This window comes from Scyliorhinus torazame, chromosome 27 (assembly GCF_047496885.1).
Source record: "Scyliorhinus torazame isolate Kashiwa2021f chromosome 27, sScyTor2.1, whole genome shotgun sequence".
Lineage (NCBI taxonomy): Eukaryota > Metazoa > Chordata > Chondrichthyes > Carcharhiniformes > Scyliorhinidae > Scyliorhinus > Scyliorhinus torazame.
In genome coordinates this window covers 30,373,253-30,397,801 of record NC_092733.1, presented here as the reverse complement: position 1 = coordinate 30,397,801, position 24,549 = coordinate 30,373,253, and the positions used below count along the sequence as shown (strand labels likewise).

At 52.3% G+C, this 24,549-nt stretch overlaps 1 protein-coding gene across 1 annotated transcript in view; it reads right to left on the bottom strand.

Annotated features, from left to right (window-relative positions):
- Nucleotides 1–24,549, bottom strand: part of LOC140403329 (protein Niban 1-like) — a 144,557-nt gene that overhangs the window by 39,878 nt on the left and 80,130 nt on the right. The window contains exons 5-8 of the mRNA XM_072491201.1: nt 23,182–23,349; nt 14,365–14,480; nt 12,442–12,546; nt 339–501 (exon numbers count right to left, since the gene is read on the bottom strand). Coding sequence (XP_072347302.1) covers nt 339–501; nt 12,442–12,546; nt 14,365–14,480; nt 23,182–23,349 — 552 coding nt within the window. The remainder of the gene's footprint in view (nt 1–338; nt 502–12,441; nt 12,547–14,364; nt 14,481–23,181; nt 23,350–24,549) is intronic.

Below are 24,549 nucleotides of genomic sequence, written 5' to 3'. Positions count from 1 at the left end.
AATGTGAAGCTGCCCCCCCTCGAAGGGCTGTGGGCCGCGTGGGGCCAATTGAGAATGTAAAGATTGAGACCGATAGATTTCTGTTGGGCGAGGGTGTCCATCGATATAGAGCATAGGAGGGCAAATGGAATTGAGGTAGAGACGAGCCGTGATCTGATTGAATAGCCCGAGGGGCCGAAGAGGCCTCCTTCTTCGCCTATGTTTGTGTAACTCTAGATGCGGCCTGGTTTTTTTTTTTTTTTGCAAGGAGTTTGTTACTGTTGAGTTTTAGATCTGTTTGGCCTGCAAAATCTCTTTCCAATCTCCACAATCGCGGGAGTGTTCATAACGCCTCATACCTTGAATCTTCTTCACCAACTGCTTCTTGGAGGTGAGGATTTGGCTGAAGTCTGGCCGCACGGTCTTCTCCAGATGAAGACTTTGCTCTTCATTCTCCCTGAGCATGGTCTGGAACCCCTCAGTGATTTGGGCCTCCACCACTGCATACATCTCCCCGATCATCTACGGAGGAATGAAAAAACACCTGATTTCACCAGATACCCTTTTGTATCATGTTACAGTACAGAAAGAGGCCATTCGGCCCGGCTGGGCCATGCTGGTCTTTATGTTCCACATAAGTCTCCATCTTCATCTGACTTTCCTTGAACCATCAGCTTACCTTCCTGATCCTTCTCCCATCCTGTGCTAAGATAGTATCCCCTTCGATGTGCCTGCCATGACTCACCTGAGTTCTGGGTTCAAACTCGCTCCTGGACTCCAGAGCAAATCTCTAGGCAGTGGCCGGGGTATCAACGTTTGGGTGACACATTTGGATTAACATTCATTCACGGGATGTGGGCGTCGCAGGCCAGGCCAGCATTTATTGCCCATCCCTAATTGCCCTTGAGAAGATGGTGGTGAGCCGCCTTCTTGAGCCGCTGCAGTCCCTGAGGTGTAGGTACGCCCACAGTGCTGCTAGGGAGGGAGCTCCAGGGTTTTGCCTGGATTGAACTCCATCTGCCATTTCTCTGCCCAACTCTCCAATCTATCGATATTTTGCTGTATTCTCTGACAGTCCTCCTCGCTATCTGCAACTCCACCAATCTTAGTATCATCTGCAAACTTGCTAATCAGACCACCTATACCTTCGTCCAGATCATTTATCATTTCCTCAGCGAAAGGGCGCTGAGTCTCTGGAATTCTCTGTGCCTAAGGCCTGTAGAGGCTCAATCGATAGATTTCTTCAGATCAATGACATCAATGGATATGGAGATAGCATTGGAAGATGATCGGTCATGATCAAGGTGAATGGCGGAGCAGGCTCAACGTGCCGAATGGCCTACTCCTCTTCCTATGTTCCCAACTGAATCAAACTGGCAATTAAACAATCTTAGGCCCAGAAGTCCTAACCCAATCTATTAGTTGGCATTACTCGTGATTTCCAAATACAAACTTGTTCTTGTTCTGCTGGCTCCAGAGGAGGCAGTAACACTCCTCTTCCTTCATTAGTTCAGTCTCAATGTCCTGCTACACAAGCTTAAGGCAGGGGCTATTGCAGGTAAAACTTGCTGGGCAATAAAGAACTAATGAAGAACTAATTAACATTAGACAGAGGGCAATGTCTGGCTAGGGCAATGTGGAGTGCTCCAAGGATTGGTGCTGGGGAGATGTATTGGGTTGACTTTTACTGAGCTCTGCGTCTCAGGAATTCAGTCTGGGGCCCGTATTATTTCTAATTCACCGAAACGACCCAGAATCAGAAATGAGAACAAGTTGATCAGAGGGCGGCACGGTGGCGCAGTGGTTAGCACTGCTCCCTCGCGGCGCTGAGGACGCGGGTTCGATCCCGGCCCCGGGTGACTGTCCATGTGGAGTTTGCACATTCTCCCTCTGTCTGCGTGGGTCTCACGACCACAACCAGGGTAGGTGGATTGGCCACGCTAAATTGCCCCTTAATTGGAAAATGTTTTAAAATAAAAGGTATCAGACCAGGTGAACAATGCCTGATGAAGAAATCAAAATCTGAGCAGGACTCTTAGTGAAACAGAGTCATAGAATTTACAGTGCAGAAGGAGGCCATTCGTCCCATCGTGTCTGCACCGGCCCTTGGAAAGAGCACCCCACTTGCCTCCACCCTATCCCCCGTAACCCCACCTAACCTTTCTGCACACAGACAGTGACCCAAGCAGGAATTGAACCTGGGACCCTGGAGCTGTGAAGCAACAGTGCTACCCACCGTGCTACCGTACATTTGCACACCATGCTTCAGCAAGGGCAGTGGTTAATGGATGTTTTTTGGATTCAAAGATTTTTTGTATTTGAGGGATCCCCAGGGGTCAGTGCTGGGACCCCTGCTCGTCCTGATGACCTAGCCCTTGGGGTGCAGGGCACAGTTTCAGAATTTGCTGATGAAAGGGAAAGTTGGATGCCTTGTGAATGGTGAGGCGGAGAGTGTAGAACCTCCAAAAGGACATCGACAGGTTGGGGCAATGGGCAGACAAGTGGCAGATGGAATTCATTACCAATAAGTGTGAAATGATTCATTTGGGGAGGGAGAACCTGGAGAGACAATACAAACTCACGGGTAAGCTCTAAAGGGGGATGCAGGGGCATAGGGACCTCGCTGTAACTGAGTGCAAGTATGGAGGCCTGGTGGCGCAGTGGTAGCGTCCCAACCTCTGGGCCAGCAGCTCCAGGTTCAAGTCCCAAGCCAGGAGTTGAAGCATTCGTGGCTGGATTCAATGGGCTGATTATCAGGCCGGTATCTGTCCACGACATCTCCGCTATTCAAAAGAGAACTTGATAGATTTCTTATAGTAATAATAATCTTTATTGTCACAAGTAGGCTTACATTAACACTGCAATGAAGTTACTGTGAAAATCCCCTCGTCGCCACATTCCGGCGCCTGTTCGGGTACACCGAGGGAGAATTCAGAATGTCCAATTCACCTAACAAGCACGTCTTTCGGAGCCCGGAGGAAACCCAGGCAGACATTGGCCCAAACCTGGGACCCTGGCACTGTGAAGCAACAGTGCTAACCACTGCGCTACCGTGCCGTGACATCAACGGATATGGAGATCGCGCGAGAAAGACGAGGTGGACGGCCGATCATGATGAAAGTGAATGGCGAAGCAGGCTCGATGGGCCGAATGGCCTCCTGCTGTTCCTAACTGAGCTAATCCGGCCATTAAACAATCTCAGGCCCAGGGAAGAAAGATAGTGTGTGAAGATATGCTTAACAAAATGTGCTTATTGTCATTGAAAGTGGCCAGGCAGGTTGAATGCAGTTAACAAAACATACCCCATCCTAGACTTTATTAATAGAGGCATCGGGTACAAAAAGCAAGGAGGCTATGTTAACTTGTTTAGAACACTGGTTTGGCCAAACTGGAGTATTGTGTTGCAGTTCTGTGCCCCAGGCTTGAAGACGTGAAGGTATTGGAGAGAGGACAGAAAGGGTTCACGATTGGGCGGCACGGTAGCACAGTGGTTAGCACTGTTGCTTCACAGCGCCAGGGTCCTGGGTTCGATTCCCGGCTTGGGTCACTGTCTGTGCAGAGTCTGCGCGTTCTCCCCGTGTCTGCCTGGGTTTCCTCCGGGTGCTCCGGTTTCCTCCCACAAGTCCCGAAAGACGTGCTTGTTAGGTGAATTGGACATTCTGAATTCTCCCTCCGTGTCCCCGAACAGGCGCCGGAATGTGGCGACTAGGGGATTTTCACAGTAACTTCATTGCGGTGTTAATGTAAGCCTACTCGTGACACTAAAGATTATTATTATAACAAATGGCCCAGGGATGAGAAACTTCAGTTGTGAGGACAGATTGGAGAGGTTGGGACTGTTCTCCTTGGAGAGGAGACGGCTGAGAGGAGATTGGATAGAGATGTTCAAAATTGTGAGGGGTCCGGACAGAGTGGGTAGGGAGAAACCGTCCCAATTGGTGGAAGGATTGGGAACGAGAGGGCCCGGCTTTAAGGTAACTGGGGAGAGAAGCAGAAGCGATAAGGGGAAAACCTTTTCCAAACAACGAGTGGGATCTTGACCAATTAGGCCAGTGGGCCGATGAATGGCAGATGGAGTTTAATTTGGATAAATGTGAGGTGATGCATTTTGGTTGATCAAGTCAGGGCAGGACCTACTCAGTTAATGGTAGGGAGTTGGGGAGAGATACAGAACAAAGAGATCTAGGGGTACAGGTTCATAGCTCCTTGAAGGTGGAGTCACAGATGGACAGGGTGGTGAAGAAGGCATTCAGCATGCTAGGTTTTATTGGTCAGAACATTGAATACAGGAGTTGGGACGTCTTGTTGAAGTTGTACAAGACATTAATACGGCCACACTTGGAACCTGTGTTCAGTTCTGCTCACCCTATTATAGAAAGGATATTATTAAACTAGAAAGAGTGCAGAAGAGATTTACTAGGATGCTACCGAGACTTGATGGTTTGAGTTATAAGGAGAGGCTGGGACTTTTTTCGCTGGAGCGTAAGAGGCTTAGGGGTGAACTTATAGAGGTCTATAAAATAATGAGGGGCATAGATGAGGTAGATGGTAAATATCTTTTCCCAAAGGTAGTGGAGTCTAGAACTAGAGGGCAAAGGTTTAAGGTGAGAGGGGAGAGGTACGAAAGGGTCCAGCGGGGCAATTCTTTTCACACAGAGGGTGGGGAGTGTCTGGAACGAGCTGCCAGAGGCAGTAGTAGACATGGGTGCAATTTTGTCTTTCAAAAAGCATTTAGACAGTTATATGGGTAAGATGGGTAGAGAGGGATATGGGCCAAATGCGGGTAATTGGGTCTAGCTTAGTGGCTAAAAACTGGGCAGCATGGACAAGCTGGGCCGAAGGGCCTGTTTCCATGCTGTAAATCTCTATGACTCTATTAATTTAGGGCAGCACGGTAGCACAAGTGGATAGCACTGTGGCCTCACAGCGCCAGGGTCCCAGGTTCGATTCCCGGCTTGGGTCACTGTCTGTGCGGAGTTTGCACGTTCTCCCCGTATCTGCGTGGGTTTCCTCCGGGTGCTCCGGTTTCCTCCCACAGTCCAAAGACGTGCAGGTCAGGTGGATTGGCCGTGATAAATTGCCCTTAGTGACCAAAACCAAAAAGGTTAAGAGGGGTTATTGGGTTACGGGGATAGGGTGGAAGTGAGGGCTTAAGTGGGTCGGTGCAGACTCGATGGGCCGAATGACCTCCTTCTGCACTGTATGTTCTATGTATGACTCTATGGTTGGGATCTGGAATGCATTGCTTGAGTGTGTGGCGGAGGCAGATTCAACCGAGGCATTTAGGAGGGAGTTGGATTGTTACCTGAAAAGGAAGAATGCACAGAGATGGGCGGGGGGAGCGGGGGCGCTCGGAAAATTGCTCAATCGGAGAGTCGGCGCGGACAGAATGGCCTCCTTGTGAACTGTATCCATTCTGTTAACCTGTGGTCTGCCACAACTGCTCTCGCAGACTCCTCTGCTGTGACCACTGATCTCCCAGCTTGCCTGTAATTATTGCAGTGCTCAGTAACCACTGGTGTCGGTTAGGGTTTGGCGACTGGTGCCACTTACTGGCTTTCAAACATGTATTCCCAGAGGGTTAGATCTTAAACCAGCCGTCAGCTCCCTTAACTGGGGCTCCTCCGGTTCCTAGCCCTTTTTTTCCTCTCCCATTTCTTCCCGAATACGTTCTCTCTTTGCCCCCTTCCCTGTCGTTCCATTTTTTTTTTTTGGGCCACGTCACATCGAATCAAAGGACCCCTGCGGCGCAGGAGGAGGTCATTCGGCCCATCGAGTCTGCACCGGCCCTTGAAAAGAGCGCCCTCACTTAAGCCAGTCACTGATCATGACTCAGCTGGTCATAAATGCCACCTTCCGAAAATCTTTCTCTCACTGGGCAATTTAGCTCAGTGAGCAGCGCTCACATTCCCGAGACAGAAGAATGAAACCTGACCGACCTGCCAGGACCGAGGGAGTGCTGCACTGCCGGAGGTGAAGTAAAGTCAGAAGGTGCTGAAAATACTCAACAGGTAAGGCAGCACCTGGGGAGAGCCACAGAACCTTTCCGATAAAAGTTCATTAATTCTTTTCCACTCTCCACAGTCGCTAGCGATTATTTCCAACCATTGTGCCTTTGTTTCAGATTTCCAGCATCTTTTCTTATTATTGTTCCTTTTCATCAGATGTGGTGGGCATGGCTGGCTGGGCCCAGCATGTGTTGTCCATCCCTAATTTCCCGTGAACTGAGGGGCTTGTTCGACCTTTCCTGGGCTAAGTCAACCACATTTGCTGTGGGTCTGAAGTCACATGTAGGCCAGACCGGGTAAGGAGGGCAGATTTCCTTCCCTAAAGGACATTAGGGAACCAGGTGGGATTTTACGACAATGGTTTCATGGTCATCATTTGACTTTTAATTCCAGACTTATTTTTGTTGAATTCCAATTTCCACCACCTGCCGTGGTGGGATTCGAACCTGCCCCCCCCCTCCACCCTCCCCCCCTCCCCCCTCCCCCTCCACCCTCCCCCCCTCCCCCCCTCTCCCCCTCCTCTCCCTCTCCCCCCTCCCCCTCTCCCCCCTCCCCCTCCCCCTCTCCCCCCTCCCCCTCCCCCTCCCCTCCCCCTCCCCCCTCCCCCTCTCCTCCCCCCTCCCCCTCCCCCTCTCCCCCTCTCCCCCCCTCCCCCCCTCCCTCCCCCCTCCCCCTCCCCCCCCCCCAGAGTATTACCCCGGGTCTCTGGATTTCTTATTCAGTGACAACACCACCGCCTGCCCCGAAGGCTGCAGTCCTTCTGCACTACAGGGATTCTATGATGTCCTGTCCAATATTCCTCTGACAGCCATCACTAAAACAGATGATTGGCACGGTAGCACAGTGGTTAGCACTGTTGCTTCACAGCGCCAGGGTCCCAGGTTCGATTCCCGGCTTGGGTCACTGCCTGTGCGGAGTCTGCACGTTCTCCCCGTGTCTGCGTGGGTTTCCTCCGGGTGCTCCGGTTTCCTCCCACAGTCCAAAGATGTTCAGGTTAGGTGGACTGGCCATGCTAAATTGCCCTTCGTGTCCAAAAAGGTTGGGTGAGGTTACTGGGTTACGGGAATAGGGTGGAGGGCTTAAGTGGGGAGCTCTTTCCTTTTTTACAAAATTTGGAGTACCCAATAAATGTTTTCCAATTAAGGGGCAATTTAGCGTGGCCAATCCACCTAGCCTGCACATCTTTGGGCTGTGGGGGCGAAACCCACGCAAACACGGGGAGAATGTGCAAACTCCACACGGACAGTGACCCAGAGAACCTGGGACCTCGGCGCCGTGAGGCAGCAGGGCTAACCCTCTGCGCCACTGTGCTGCCCTGTGGGATGCTCTTTCCAAGTACCGGTGTAGACTTGATGGGCCGAATGGCCTCCTTCTGCACTGTGAATTCTATGATTCTATGAAATGCCCAACTCACTTAAAAGATAGGGCGGAACAATGACGCCGTGGTTAGCACTGCTGCCTCACGGCACCGAGGGCCCGGGTTCGAGCCCGGCTCTGGGTCACTGTCCGCGTGGAGTTTGCACATTCTCCCCGCGTCTGCGTGGGTCTCACCCCCCACAACCCAAAGATTGCTAAATTGTCCCTTCATTGGGGAAAAAAAAGAATTGGGTACTTTAAATTTACAAAGACAAAGACAAAGAACAAAGAACAAAGAAATGTACAGCACAGGAACAGGCCCTTCGGCCCTCTAAGCCCGTGCCGACCATGCTGCCCGACTAAACTAAAATCTTCTACACTTCCTGGGTCCGTATCCCTCTATTCCCATCCTATTCATGTATTTGTCAAGATGCGCCTTAAATGTCACTATCGTCCCTGCTTCCATCACCTCCTCCGGTAGCGAGTTCCAGGCACCCACTACCCTCTGCGTAAAAAACTTGCCTCGTACATCTACTCTAAACCTTGCCCCTCGCACCTTAAACCTATGCCCCCTAGTAATTGACCCCTCTACCCTGGGGAAAAGCCTCTGACTATCCACTCTGTCTATGCCCCTCATAATTTTGTAGACCTCTATCAGGTCGCCCCTCAACCTCCTTCGTTCCAGTGAGAACAAACCGAGTTTATTCAATCGCTCCTCATAGCTAATGCCCTCCATACCAGGCAACATTCTGGTAAATCTCTTCTGCACCCTCTCTAAAGCCTCCACATCCTTCTGGTAGTGTGGCGACCAGAATTGAACACCATACTCCCAAGTGTGGCCTAACTAAGGTTCTATACAGCTGCAACATGACTTGCCAATTCTTATACACAAAATATTTTTAAAAACTCATTTAGAAGGTGCCTGGAACTGTAACCGGCAGGACTACAGACTGGGTGCTGAAAAGTGGGATTAAAATGAGCGGATAGTTTACTTTTCCCGGGCGGAGACACAATGGGCCGAATGGTTTCTTTCTGCACCACAACCTTTAAAAGAAATGTTTTTTGGGTGCAATTTAGCGTGGCTAATCCACCGACCCTGCACATCCTTGGGTTTGTGCGGGGGTGAGACCCACACAAACACGGGGAGAATGTGCAAACTCCATACGGCTAGTGACCCGGGTCCGGGATTCGAACCCGGGTCCTCGGCGCCGTGAGGCAGCCGCGCTAACCGACTGCGCCACCTCTCTGCACCGTAACCTTTCTTGTTTTTTTCCCCATTTGTTCCTGGGATGTGGCCATCACTAGCTGGGATCGCCCATCCCTAGCTGGGATCGCCCATCCCTGAGGGCAGATAAGAGTCAGCCACATTTGCTGTGGGTCTGCAGTCACATGTAGGCCAGGCCGGGTAAGGACGGCAGATTTCTTTCCCTAAAGGGACATTAATAATAATGAAATGAAAATCGCTTATTGTCACAAGTAGGCTTCAAATGAAGTTACTGTGAAAAGCCCCTAGTCACCACATTCCGGCGCCTGTTCGGGGAGGCTGGTACGGGAATTGAACCGTGCTGCTGGCTTGCCAAGCCAGCGATTTAGCCCTGTGCTAAACCAGCCCCTAATAATAATACTAATAATCTTTATTCATGAACCAGATGGGGGTTACACAGGTGCGCAAATCCTGTAATGGCCGCTAGATCGCACAAGAGGCCACAAACAGGATTTGCACCAGAGGGATTTCGGTTTCTGATCCCCGATGATGCGATTACACTCACGTCCAGAAGGGCGGAAGCCTTATTAGCATACATTGTAATATCATAGTGGGCTTGACGGTGCTGCTCCCGCCTTCAACCTTCACCCCCACCCAGCTGGCGTGACGTCGCGCCGGTGCCAACCGCTACTGGTTTTTAAAAACTAGCCGTGAGGACCATGCAGGGGGGCGTGGGTAAGTATAGCCCACCTGGTGGTGAGGGACATGCCCAGCAGTGCCCTGGCACCACCCCCTGCAGTACCAACCTGACAGTGCCACCCTGGCACTTCCTTATGTGTGGTGTAGGGGGGGATAGTAAAGAACAAAGAAAAGTACAGCACAGGAACAGGCCCTTCGGCCCTCCAAGCCCGTGCCGACCATGCTGCCCGTCTAAACTACAATCTTCTACTCTTCCGGGGTCCGTATCCCTCTATTCCCATCCTATTCATGTATTTGTCAAGATGCCCCTTAAACGTCACTATCGTCCCTGCTTCCACCACCTCCTCCGGCAGCGAGTTCCAGGCACCCACTACCCTCATGACGATACCCTGATGTCTGTGGGGGTTCACCGTGTCTGTGCGTGTGGTAAACCACTGTTGCACCTGTATTAGGGGATGGAAGGTAGGACCTGTACTACAGGTAGTCCCTGCCTGCTGGCTCCGCCCAGTAGGCGGAGTATAAATATGCGTGTCCTCCATCCAGCAGCCATTTCGCCAGCTGCTGTGGGAGGCCACACATCTTAGAGCAATAAAGCCTCAGTTGTATCCGACTCAAGTCTTTGTTCAACTGATCGTGCCTCAGTGCGTTTATATTTTGCGCAGATCGGGGCGCCCTTTAGAGATGGCGCCCCGATCTCTGTGGAGCAGTCCTTGCCGGCTCGATCAGGGCCCCCCCACCCCTCCCCCTCGCCAGAGTGACTCCGCGTACCGGATTCTATATGCTCAGAGTGCCAGCGAACCTGGAGAGAAAACTCAGCTTTGTGACTGGAGAGCTGCACTCCGGTTTTCAAGCTGAAGCTCACATTCTGCTTCCGAATGTTCGCTGCGGTTTTCCAGGGAATCACGGCAACGTTAATGATAAACTAGTGACACACATCATCAGGCAGAGGACCTACTGCTTCAGAGTGCCCGGGCAAGCTTAATTCTATCCTCTGCTTTATTTTAAACGTCGGGCTGATGGAAGTTGACTGAAAAATATGTCCCTTCTTGACACTTAACTTAAAATTCCTATTCGGGAAAAGAAAGATAGACCTATCGACAGAGTTATTGTTTGGCCGGGAAAACCCGTACTCCAATTCCCGCCACGCTAGGCCGCAACACATTTAGGTGCCGAAGGCCGGTTGGGTAGCACAGAGGTTAGCTCTGTGGCTTCACAGCTCCAGGGTCCCGGGTTCGATTCCCGGCTTGGGTCACTGTCCGTGTGGAGTCTGCGCGTTCTCCCCGTGTCTGCGTGGGTTTCCTCCGGGCGCTCCGGTTTCCTCCCACAAGTCCCGAAAGACATGCTGTTAGGTGAATTGGACATTCTGAATTCTCCCTCTGTGTACCCGAACAGGCGCCGGAATGTGGCGACTAGGGGCTTTTCACAGCAACTTCACTGCAGTGTTGATGTAAGCCCACTCGTGATACTAATAAAGATTATTATTATTAAACCACAAACGGGAGGATTAAAGAGAGGGGTTAGCAACTGTTCGGGTAGGACTCAGCCGAGAGACACAGACACAATCGAACGAGAAATCTGAAACGTAACCCACTGACAGAGAGAAAAGGAAATTGCACTTGCAGTGTGGAATGCAGCAGAACCTCAGCTCCTTTTGGGAAAATATATTTAACACATGGCAAAAGCATAACGGCTGCACAAGACATCACAGGAAACATCAAGAGCAGACAAGGGAAGAAAAGACTCGGGAGTTTTCTGCTGATGTATGGACCTCAGATCAAGGATTCTTAAACAAGAGGCAGGGAGGATAAGGAAGAAAAAAATGGGCAGCGAGGGACAGAGGGAGCAGGAGAGATACACTGAGCCAGAGAAAGAGAGCGGCAAGGGGCAGAGAGGGTCACACAAGAACAGGAAGACACACGGAGACACATGGAAAGGCACCAACTGTGGGAGAGACAAGGGAGGGCCCCAGGGATCAAGATACAACAAAGTACGGGAGCGGAATAGCAGAGAGACGCAGCGGCATTGTGAGGGAGAGATACCGGGGGCGTTGAGAGAGGGGAGCACAGGTCTTAGACTACAAGAGGGAGAAGCAGGTATAGAGAGAATGGGGCAGGAAGGAAGAGAACACGGAGGGAGAGAGGAAAAGGACAGAAGGATGGAGATGGAGAGAAAAAGAGAAGGGCATGAATGGAACAGGGAGAGAAAGGGAAGCAAATGGACAGCCAGCAAACAAAGAACACAGAACATACAGTGCAGAAGGAGGCCATTCGGCCCATCGAGCCTGCACTGATGCACTTACGCCGTCACTTCCACCCTATCCCCGTAACCCAATAACCCCTCCTAACCTTTTTGTTCACTAAGCGCAATTTAGCACGGCCAATCCACCTAACCTGCACGTCTTTGGACTGTGGGAGGAAACCGGAGCCCCCGGAGGAAACCCACGCAGACACGGGGAGAACGTACAGACTCCACACAGACAGTGACCCAGCGGGGAATCGAACCTGGGACGCTGGAGCTGTGAAGCCACAGTGCTAGCCACTTGTGCTACCCAAATAAAGGCACAAGTTATTCATGAAGGCCATGGACAGAGAGGGGGGGGGTATTCTGGCAATGAAACATCCACAAAGCAGGGACACAGGAGACTGAAAGGATGATATGGGATAGAAGGCGAGGGAGAAAGTGAGGGAAAAGGGACAGAGAGAGTGACAGGGTTAGAGAAAAACAGTGAGAAAGTTGGGGGCAAAGACAGAGAGAGGGACAGAGAGGGAGAGCGACAGGGACTGAGATAGAGAGAGAGGGACAGAGAGAGAGAGAGAGAGAGGGTCAGGACAAAGAGAGAGAGAGTCAGGACAAAGAGAGAGAAAGACAGGGAGAGAGAGACAGAGAAAGAGGGACAAGGACAAAGAGAGACAGGGAGAGAGAGAGAGACCCAGACAAAGAAAGACAGAGAGAGGACACGGAGAGAAAATGAGAGAAACGGGCAGAGAGAGAGTGATTGAGACAGGGAGCGAGAGAGACACAGAGACAGAGAGAGAGAGAGAGGCGGAGAGAGAGAGTGAAAGAGAGACAGGGAGAGAGAAAAACAGGGACAGAGAGACAGGAACAGAAGGAATCTCAGGGACACAGAAGGAAAGGGCATGGAGAAATACCAGCGACACCATGTTTATTATCCTGACCTGCTCAGGTGGTACTCACTTTCAGCCAGGTCGGCTTTCGTTTGCTGTCTGGCCCCCTGACATGAGGAACGAGCTGAGCCTCGAGCACGGGGCATAGGTCTTCCATCACCAGGTTACTCAAGATCTGGGAAGACACCAAACATTAAACAATTGGTGAACAGAATGAGGGCAGCTCACTCCTTGCTTCATTGCATTGAGTTCAGGCAAGAGGTGCTGAGTGTGGCCTTCTGGGATCTGTCTGCCTGCTGTGGCCTGTGCCATTCAGGGCGGGAGGACTGGGCGGGCGAGGGGGGTGGGGACTGAGCGGGGGGATTGGGCGGGAGGACAGGGCGGGAGGACTGGGCCGGGGAGGGGGGGGACTGGGCTGGAAGACTGGACAGGGGGGGGACTGGGCGGGGGGTGAACTGGGAGGGTGGACTGGGGCAGGGGGGGACTGGGGCGGGGGGTGAACTGGGCGGGGGGGGAACTGGGAGGGTGGACTGGGGCAGGGGGGGACTGGGGCGGGTGGGGACTGGGCGGGGGGGGAACTGGGCAGGGGGGAACTGGGAGGGTGGACTGGGGCGGGGGGGGGACTGGGGCGGGGGGGGACTGGGGCAGGTGGGGACTGGGCGGGGGGGGAACTGGGCAGGGGGGAACTGGGAGGGTGGACTGGGGCGGGGGGGGACTGGGGCGGGGGGGGACTGGGGCGGGGGAGGGACTGGGCGGGACGGGAACAGGGCGCTAGGACTGGGCGGGGGGGGAACTGGGCGCGAGGACTGGGCGGGGGGGTACTGGGCGGGGAGGGCTAGGCGGGAGGACTGGGCGGGGGGGGGGACTGGGCGGGGGAGGACTGGGCGGGGGGGGACAGGGCGTGGGGGGAGGACTGGGCGGGGAGGGCTAGGTGGGAGGGCTAGGTGGGAGGGTTAGACGGGAGGACTGGGCGGGGGGTAACTGGGCAGGGGGGGAACTGGGCGGGAGGGGGACTGGGCAGGGGGGGAACTGAGAGGGTGGACTGGGCGGGGAGGGCTAGGCGGCGGGGGGAACTGGGTGGGGAGGGGACTGGGCGGGGGGGAACTGGGAGGGTGGACTCGGGCAGGGTGGGACTGGGCGGGGGGTACTGTTGCGGGGGGGGGGGACTGGGGTGGGGGAGGGTCTGGGCGGGAGGGGGGACTGGGCGGGGAGGGCTAGGCGGCGGGGGGAACTGGGTGGGGAGGGGACTGGGCGGGGGGGAACTGGGAGGGTGGACTGGGGCAGGGTGGGACTGGGCGGGGGGTACTGTTGCGGGGGGGGGGGGGACTGGGGTGGGGGAGGGTCTGGGCGGGAGGGGGGACTGGGCGGGCAGGGCTGAGTGAGGAGGACCAAAGCCTTATCTGCCCCCCTCAGTTTGACGTAGAAGATTCTGTATCACTTTTTGAATAAGCGGGTGCAGATCCGCTCTCTGAGGTGGTATGAGGATCTGGCACAGAGAGGGTTCATGTGAGACTGAGAATAGTACCACCCACACAGTGATGTAAGAGCACATGATCCAGTCCAAGGCTCAGTGTGGTGTTGAGGAAAGACCTGGATACTGAGATAGATCATAGCCTGAAACTTCTACTGTAAAAATAACCAAAGCGTCAAAATTAGTCAATAAAAACCTGCTGTTAAATTATTGAAGGACACAAAGACATCTTTAAGAGATGCCGTTCTGTCGCCAACTTCCTCCCAACACCCCAGACCCATCTTAGCCACTGCTTGTCCCTTAACAAACATTGGTTCAAAAAAATGGATGTTTAACACGTTGCTGTTTGTGGGATCTTACTGTGCGAAACTTGGCTGCTGCGTTTCCTACATTGCAACACCTCAAAAGTAGTTGCAGTGCTTTGGGACACTCTGAGGTTGTGGAAGGTGCTATGTCAATGCAAAACTACCCCTTACAGCAGTCACACTGGAAAACAGGGACAAAGATATCAATCAACTTTACCTCGGTCTCGGAGCCAAAGTACAAGTCACAGATTCCATACTGTCCTTTCTGCTGCCTGTACACGCGCACCGCTTCCAGGAATGCTCGGACTTCAAAGGAATCCCTTCTATAGATCACTATGAGGAAAAGATCATCATCAGGTGTTTAAAAAATCATCGCAATGGATTTACTCAACTGCATATCCCACAGTGCTGCTCACAGTCTTCCATTTTGCAGAGCTCTTTCTACACTGTCCCCATCAAACACTCCCAGGACAGGCACAGCACGGGGTTAGATACAGAGTAAAGCTCCCTCTACACTGTCCCCATCAAACACTCCTAGGCCAGGTACAGCACGGGGTTAGATACAGAGTAAAGCTCCCTCTACACTGTCCCCATCAAACATCCCCCAGGACAGGTACAGCACGGGGTTAGATACAGAGTAAAGCTCCCTCTACACTGTCCCCATCAAACATCCCCAGGACAGGTACAGCACGGGGTTAGATACAGAGTAAAGCTCCCTCTACACTGTCCCCATCAAACACTCCCAGGCCAGGTACAGCACGGGGTTAGATACAGAGTAAAGCTCCCTCTACACTGTCCCCATCAATCATCCCCCAGGACAGGTACAGCACGGGGTTAGATACAGAGTAAAGCCCCCTCTACACTGTCCCCATCAAACATCCCCCAGGACAGTTACAGCACGGGGTTAGATACAGAGTAAACCTCCCTCTACACTGTCCCCATCAAACAACCCCCAGGACAGTACAGCACGGGGTTAGATACAGAGTAAAGCTCCCTCTACACTGTCCCCATCAAACAACCCCCAGGCCAGGTACAGCATGGGGTTAGATACAGGGTAAAGCTCCCTCTACACTATCCCCATCAAACACTCCCAGGACAGGCACAGCACGGGGTCAGATACAGAGGAAAGCTCCCTCTACACTGTCCCCATCAAACAACCCCCAGGACAGGTACAGCACTGCGTTAGATACAGAGTAAAGCTCCCTCTACACTGTCCCCATCAAACACTCCCAGGACAGGTACAGCACGGGGTTAGATACAGAGTAAAGCCCCCTCTACACTGTCCCAATCAAACATCCCCCAGGACAGGTACAGCACGCGTTAGATACAGAGTAAAGCTCCCTCTACACTGTCCCCATCAAACACTCCCAGGACAGGTACAGCATGGAGTTAGATACAGAGTAAAGCTCCCTCTACACTGTCCCCATCAAACAGTCCCAGCACAGGTACAACACAGGGTTAGATACAGAGTAAAGCTCCCTCTACACTGTCCCAATCAAACACTCCCAGGACAGTTACAGCATGCGTTAGATGCAGAGTAAAGCTCCCTCTGCACTGTCCCCATCAAGCACTCCCAGGCCAGGTACAGCACGGGGTTAGATTCAGAGTAAAGCTCCCTCTACACTGTCCACATTAAACACTCCCAGGATAGATACAGCACGGGGTTAGATACAGAGTAAAGCTCCCTCTACAGTGTCCACATTAACCACTCCCAGGACAAGTACAGCATGGGGTTAGATACAGAGTAAAGCTACCTCTACACTGTCCCAATCAAACACTCCCAGGACAAGTACAGCACGGGGTTAGATACAGAGTAAAGCTCCCTCTCCACTGTCCCCATTAAACACTCCCAGGACAGGTACAGAACGGGGTTAGATACAGAGTAAAGCTCCCTCTGCACTGTCCCCATCAAACACTCCCAGAACAGGTACAGCACGGGGTTAGATGCAGAGTAAAGCTCCCTCTACACTGTCCCCATTAAACACTCCCAGGACAGGTACAGCACAGGGTTAGATACAGAGTAAAGCTCCCTCTACACTGTCCCTATCAAACACTCCCAGGACAGGGACAGCACGGGGTTAGATACAGAGTAAAGCTCCCTCTACACTGTCCACATTAAACACTCCCAGGACAGGTACAGCACGGGGTTAGGTACAGAGTAAAGCTCCCTCTACACTGTCCCCCGTCAAACACTCCCAGGACAGGTACAGCACACGTTAGATACAGAGTAAAGCTCCCTCTACACTGTCCCCATCAAACACTCCCAGGACAGGTACAGCACGGGGTTAGATACAGAGCAAAGCTCCCTCTACACTGTCCCCCGTCAAACACTCCCAGGACAGGTACAGCACACGTTAGATGCAGAGTAAAGCTCCCTCTACACTGTCCCCATCAAACACTCCCAGGACAGGTACAGCACGGGGTTAGATACAGAGTAAAGCTCCCTGTACACTGTCCCCATCATACACTCCCAGGACAGATACAGCACGGAGTTAGATACAGAGTAAAGCTCGCTCTATACTGTCCCCATCAAACACTCCCAGGGCAGGTACAGCACGGTGTTAGATACAGAGTAAAGCTCCCTCTACACTGTCCCCATCAAACACTCCCAGGCCAGGTACAGCACGGGGTTAGATGCAGAGTAAAGCTCCCTCTACACTGTCCACATTAAACTCTCCTAGGACAGGTAAAGCACGGTGTTAGATACAGAGTAAAGCTCGCTCTACACTGTCCACATTAAACACTCCCAGGACAGGTAAAGCACGGGGTTAGATACAGAGTAAAGCTCCCTCTACACTGTCCACATTAAACACTCCCAGACAGGTACAGCACGGGGTTAGATACAGAGTAAAGCTAACTCTACACTGTCCCAATCAAACACTCCCAGGACAAGTACAGCACGGGGTTAGATACAGAGTAAAGCTCCGTCTACACTGTCCCCATTAAACACTCCCAGGACAGGTAAAGAACGAGGTTAGATACAGAGTAAAGCTCCCTCTACACTGTCCCAATTAAACACTCCCAGTACAGGTACAGCACGGGGTTAGATGCAGAGTAAAGTTCCCTCTACACTGTCCCCATTAAACACTCCCAGGACAGGTACAGCACAGGGTTAGATACAGAGTAAAGCTCCCTCTACACTGTCCCCAGCAAACACTCCAAGGACTGGCACAGAACGGGGTTAGATACAGAGTAAAGCTCCCTCTGCACTGTCCCCATCAAACACTCCCAGGACAGGTACAGCACGGGGTTAGGTACAGAGTAAAGCTCCCTCTACACTGTCCCCCGTCAAACACTCCCAGGACAGGTACAGCACACGTTAGATACAGAGTAAAGCTCCCTCTACACTGTCCCCATCAAACACTCCCAGGACAGGTCCAGCACGGGGTTAGATACAGAGCAAAGCTCCCTCTACACTGTCCCCCGTCAAACACTCCCAGGACAGGTACAGCACACGTTAGATACAGAGTAAAGCTCCCTCTACACTGTCCCCATCAAACACTCCCAGGACAGGTACAGCACGGGGTTAGATACAGAGTAAAGCTCCCTGTACACTGTCCCCATCATACACTCCCAGGACAGATACAGCACGGAGTTAGATACAGAGTAAAGCTCGCTCTATACTGTCCCCATCAAACACTCCCAGGGCAGGTACAGCACGGTGTTAGATACAGAGTAAAGCTCCCTCTACACTGTCCCCATCAAACACTCCCAGGCCAGGTACAGCACGGGGTTAGATGCAGAGTAAAGCTCCCTCTACACTGTCCACATGAAACTCTCCTAGGACAGGTAAAGCACGGTGTTAGATACAGAGTAAAGCTCGCTCTACACTGTCCACATTAAACACTCCCAGGACAGGTAAAGCACGGGGTTAGATACAGAGTAAAGCTCCCTCTACACTGTCCACATTAAACACTCCCAGACAGGTACAGCACGGGGTTAGATACAGAGTAAAGCTAACTCTACACTGTCCCAATCAAACACTCCCAGGACAAGTACAGCACGGGGTTAGATACAGAGTAAAGCTCCGTCTACACTGTCCCCATTAAACACTCCCAGGACAGGTAAAGAACGAGGTTAGATACAGAGTAAAGCTCCCTCTACACTGTCCCAATTAAACACTCCCAGTACAGGTACAGCACGGGGTTAGATGCAGAGTAAAGTTCCCTCTACACTGTCCCCATTAAACACTCCCAGGACAGGTACAGCACAGGGTTAGATACAGAGTAAAGCTCCCTCTACACTGTCCCCAGCAAACACTCCAAGGACTGGCACAGCACAGGGTTAGGTACAGAGTAAAGCTCCCTCTACACTGCCCCCATCAAACACTCCCAGGACAGGTACAGCACGCGTTAGATACAGAGTAAAGCTCCCTCTACTCTGTCCCCATCAAACACTCCCAGGACAGGTACAGCACGTGTTAGATACAGAGTAAAGCTCCCTCTACACTGTCCCCATCAAACACTCCCAGAACAGTTACAGCACGCGTTAGATACAGAGTAAAGCTCCCTCTACACTGTCCCCATCAAACACTCCCAGGACAGGTACAGCACGGGGTTAGATACAGAGTAAAGCTCCCTCTACACTGTCCCCATCAAACACTCCCAGGACAGGTACAGCACGGGGTTAGATACAGAGTAAAGCTCTCTCTACACTGTCCCCATCATACACTCCCAGGACAGATACAGCACGGGGTTAGATACAGAGTAAAGCTCCCTCTACACTGTCCCCATCAAACACTCCCAGGACAAGTACAGCACGGGGTTAGATACAGAGTAAAGCTCCCTCTACACTGTCCCCATTAAACACTCCCAGGACAGATACAGCACGGGGTTAGAAACAGAGTAAAGCTCCCTCTACACTGTCCCCATTAAACACACCCAGGACAGGTACAGCATGGGGTTAGGTACAGCGTGAAGCTCCCTCTACACTGTCCACATCAAACACTCCCAGGACAGGTTCAGCACGGGGTTAGGTACAGAGTAAAGCTCCCTCTACACTGTCCCCATCAAACACTCCCAGGCCAGGTACAGCACGGGGTTAGATACAGAGTAAAGCTCCCTCTACACTGTCCACATTAAACACTCCCAGGACAGGTACAGCACGTGGTTAGATACAGAGTAAAGCTCCCTCTACACTGTCCACATTAAACACTCCCAGGACAGGTGAAGCACGGGGTTAGATACAGAGTAAAGCTCCCTCTACACTGTCCCCATTAAACACTCCCAGGACAGGTACAGCACGGGATTAGATGCAGAGTAAAGCTCCCTCTACACTGTCCCCATTAAACACTCCCAGGACAGGTACAGCAGGGGGTTAGATAAAGAGTAAAGCTCCCTCTACACTGTCCCTATCAAACACTCCCAGGACAGGTACAGCACGGGGTTAGATACAGAGTAAAGCTCCCTCTACACTGTCCCCATTAAACACTCCCAGGTCAGGTACAGCACGGGGTTAGAAACAGAGGAAAGCTCCCTCTACACTGTCCCCATTAAACACTCCCAGGACAGGTACAGCACGGGGTTAGGTACAGCGTGAAGCTCCCTCTACACTATCCCCATCAAACACTCCCAGGACAGGTACAGCACGGGGTTAGGTACAGAGTAAAGCTCCCTCTACACTGTCCACATTAAACACTCCCAGGACAGGTACAGCACGGGGTTAGATACAGAGTAAAGCTCCCTCTACACTGTCCACATTAAACACTCCCAGGACAGGTAAAGCACGGGGTTAGATACAGAGTAAAGCTCCCTCTACACTGTCCACATTAAACACTCCAGGACAGGTAAAGCACGGGGGTAGATACAGAGTAAAGCTCCCTCTACACTGTCCCCATTAAACACTCCCAGGACAGGTACAGCACGGGGTTAGATGCAGAGTAAAGCTCCCTCTACACTGTCCCCATTAAACACTCCCAGGACAGGTACAGCACGGGGTTAGATACAGAGTAAAGCTCCCTCTACACTGTCCCTATCAAACACTCCCAGGACAGGTACAGCACGGGGTTAGATACAGAGTAAAGCTCCCTCTACACTGTCCCCATTAAACACACCCAGGACAGGTACAGCACGGGGTTAGAAACAGAGTAAAGCTCCCTCTACACTGTCCCCATTAAACACTCCCAGGACAGGTAAAGCACGGGGTTAGGTACAGAGTAAAGCTCCCTCTACACTGTACCCATCAAACACTCCCAGGACAGGTGCAGCACGGGGTTATATACAGCGTGAAGCTCCCTCTACACTGTACCCATCAAACACTCCCAGGACAGGTACAGCACGGTGTTAGATACAGAGAAAAGCTCCCTCTACACTGTCCCCATCAAACACTCCCAGGGCAGGTACAGCACGGGGTTGGGAACAGAGTAAAGCTCCCTCTACACTGTCCCCATTAAACACTCCCAGGATAGGTACAGCACGGGGTTAGGTACAGAGTAAAGCTCCCTCTACACTGTCCCCATCAAACACTCCCAGGACAGGTACAGCACGGGGTTAGATACAGAGCAAAGCTCCCTCTACACAGTCCCCATTAAACACTCCCAGGACAGGTACAGCACTGGGTTAGATGCAGAGTAAATCTCCCTCTACACTGTCCCCATCAAACACTCCCAGGACTGGCACAGCACAGGGTTAAATACAGAGTAAAGCTCCCTCTACACTGCCCTCATCAAACACTCCCAGGACTGGCACAGCACAGGGTTAAATACAGAGTAAAGCTCCCTCCACACTGCCCCCATCAAACACTCCCAGGACAGGTACAGCACGCGTTAGATACAGAGTAAAGCTCCCTCTACACTGTCCCCATCAAACACTTCCTGGACAGGTACAGCACAGGGTTAGATACAGAGTAAAGCTCCGTCTACACTGTCCCCATCAAACATTCCCAGAACAGTTACAGCACGCGTTAGATACAGAGTAAAGCTCCCTCTACACTGTCCCCATCAAACACTCCCAGGACAGGTACAGCACGCGTTAGATACAGAGCAAAGCTTCCTCTACACTGTCCCCATCAAACACTCCCAGGACAGGTACAGCACGGGGTTAGATACAGAGTAAAGCTCCCTCTACACTGTCCCCATCAAACACTCCCAGGACAGGTACAGCACGGGGTTAGATACAGAGTAAAGCTCTCTCTACACTGTCCCCATCATACACTCCCAGGACAGATACAGCACGGAGTTAGATACAGAGTAAAGCTCCCTCTATACTGTCCCCATCAAACACTCCCAGGACAGGTACAGCACGAGGTTAGATACAGAATAAAGCTCCCTCTACACTGTCCCCATTAAACACTCCCAGGAGAGGTACAGCACGGGGTTAGGTACAGCGTGATGCTCCCTCTACACTGTCCCCATCAAACACTCCCAGGACAGGTACAGCACGGGTTTAGGTACAGAGTAAAGCTCCCTCGACACTGTCCCCATCAAACACTCCCAGGACACGTACAGCACGGGGTTAGATACAGAGTAAAGCTCCCTCTACACTGTCCCCATCAAACACTCCCAGGACAGGTACAGCACGGGGTTAGATACAGAGTAAAGCTCCCTCTACACTGTCCCCATCAAACACTACCAGGACAGGTACAGCACCGGGTTAGATACAGAGTAAAGCTCCCTCTACACTGTCCCCATCATACACTCCCAGGACAGATACAGCACGGAGTTAGATACAGAGTAAAGCTCCCTCTACACTGTCCCCATCAAACACTCCCAGGACAGGTACAGCACGGGGTTAGATACAGAGTAAAGCTCCCTCTACACTGTCCCCATCAAACACTACCAGGACAGGTACAGCACCGGGTTAGATACAGAGTAAAGCTCCCTCTACACTGTCCCCATCATACACTCCCAGGACAGATACAGCACGGAGTTAGATACAGAGTAAAGCTCCCTCTATACTGTCCCCATCAAACACTCCCAGGACAGGTACAGCACGAGGTTAGATACAGAATAAAGCTCCCTCTACACTGTCCCCATTAAACACTCCCAGGAGAGGTACAGCACGGGGTTAGGTACAGCGTGAAGCTCCCTCTACACTGTCCCCATCAAACACTCCCAGGACAGGTACAGCACGGGGTTAGGTACAGCGTGAAGCTCCCTCTACACTGTCCCCATCAAACACTCCCAGGACAGGTACAGCACGGGGTTAGATACAGAGTAAAGCTCCCTCTACATTGTCCCCATCAAACACTCCCAGGACAGGTACAGCACGGGGTTAGATACAGAGTAAAGCTCCCTCTACACTGTCCCCATCAAACACTCCCAGGACAGGTACAGCACGGGGTTAGATACAGAGTAAAGCTCCCTCTACATTGTCCCCATCAAACACTCCCAGGACAGGTACAGCACGGGGTTAGATACAGAGTAAAGCTCCCTCTACACTGTCCCCATCAAACACTCCCAGGACAGGTACAGCATGGGGTTAGATACAGAGTAAAGCTCCCTCGACACTGTCCCCATCAAACACACCCAGGACAGGTACAGCACGGGGTTAGATACAGAGTAAAGCTCTCTCTACACTGTCCCCATCAAACACTCCCAGGACAGGTACAGCACGGGGTTAGATACAGAGTAAAGCTCCCTCTACACTGTCCCCATCAAACACTCCCAGGACAGGTACAGCGTGAAGTTGCCAAACTCCAGTGTAACTTTTCTCTTTTGTTGCGATACAGGAAAATCGACACCTGCTCTGTCGCGTTTGAATCTCCTTCCACCAGAAACTCCGGAAATCAGAGGGAGAGATTTCCCGTCCCTCGCTGCAGGCTGGATTTAAACGTGGTCAGGAAGCAATCTGCTGAACCACGCGGCTCTCCGCAGTTTGGGCAGGGTGAGGGAACAATTCTGACAGCGGCTGAAAAGGCCTCGAGGCAAGCGAAGCTGGGGTGGCCGAGGGGGGGAAAGTATTCCAAACCCCGGCATGGGGCCAGATGGGCCGGTTTCTGGACCTCAACTGAAGCGGCCCGTGTACAATAACTGTTGCCTGACTACGTGGAGACCGCTTTGCAACAGAGGACACGGGAAAGGTGGGAGAGTTTGTACCGGTGTTGAGGAGTCGAATTGCGTCAGCCAGGAGTGTGCTCCAGATGTGATGGTCATCCGCACTGTGGCAGCAGAGCAGGAGGTGCGGCCGATAGGGGTGCCACAGGAAGAGGGGGTGGCCCGATGGACAGTTCATGCACTGTTCCTCCCAGGACCTATCTGTGATACCTGGAAAACACAGTAGGAGAGTGGTTACAAATGATGAAACGTTCGCATTAAGATTGCCCACCTTTCAGGACCTCCCCGAACCCCAGTTGAGTGTCTTGTTGGACCATTTCAGCGTGGACCTTTGGGTCACAGTTGGACCAGGCCAGGCAAGGATTATCCTCCCGTAAAACGGCCATTGGGGAACTGGACAATCCAACAGCTCCGTGATCCCATTTTCCTGAGACCATGGCCAAATGCTGAAAGGACGGGGGAAAAAAAACCAGGAAACCCTTCGAACACTCAGCAGGTTAGATCCCGGACCAGCGCAGAAAGAAACGCAAGAGTTAGCGGGCCAGGCTCCTGGAACAACGTTGCTTTTCGATCCACAGAGTCTACCGGGCCCGCTGAGCATCCCAGTCCCAGAAATAGATTGCGGACTCTCGGGGTTTGAGCCGTCACCAGCTGGAGCATTAATCCAGGGTCTCGGGTTATTGAGCCTGGAAGGTACCCACCGCACCACCAGGGGACAGTGCCAGTCACTGCTGCTGGTTGCGAATGTCAGCTGGTGTATCGCATATTCACACACACACATCCCAAACAAACGTACGGTTCAACCACCCCTGGTAGTGTGAGGTGCAAAACAGCTTGCACTTATTAAAAATAAGGGCCGGCACGTTAGCACAGTGGTTAGCACTGTTGCTTCACAGCGCCAGGGTCCTGGGTTCGATTCCCGGCTTGGGTCACTGTCTGTGCGGAGTCTGCGCGTTCTCCCCGTGTGTGCGTGGGTTTCCTCCGGGTGCTCCGGTTTCCTCCCACAAGTCCCGAAAGACATGCTTGTTAGGTGAATTGGACATTCTGAATTCTCCCTCCGTGTACCTGAACAGGCGCCGGAATGTGGCGACTAGGGGATTGACACAGTAACTTCATTGCAGTGTTAATGTAAGCCTACTTGTGACAATAGTAAAGATTATTATTATTGTTAAATATTCATTCTTGGGATTTGGGCCTCAGTGGCTAGGCCCAGCATTTATTGCCCATCCCTAATTGCCCTTGAGAAGGTGGTGGTGAGCTGCCTTCTTGAGCCAGGGTGGCGAGTGACGTGGAGGGAAATCTCCAGGTGGTGGGGTCCCCCATGCATGTGCTTCCCTTGTCCTTCTAGGTGATAGTCGTCACGAAGGTGCTGTCACAGGAGCCTTGGTGAGTTGTTGCAGTGCACCTTGT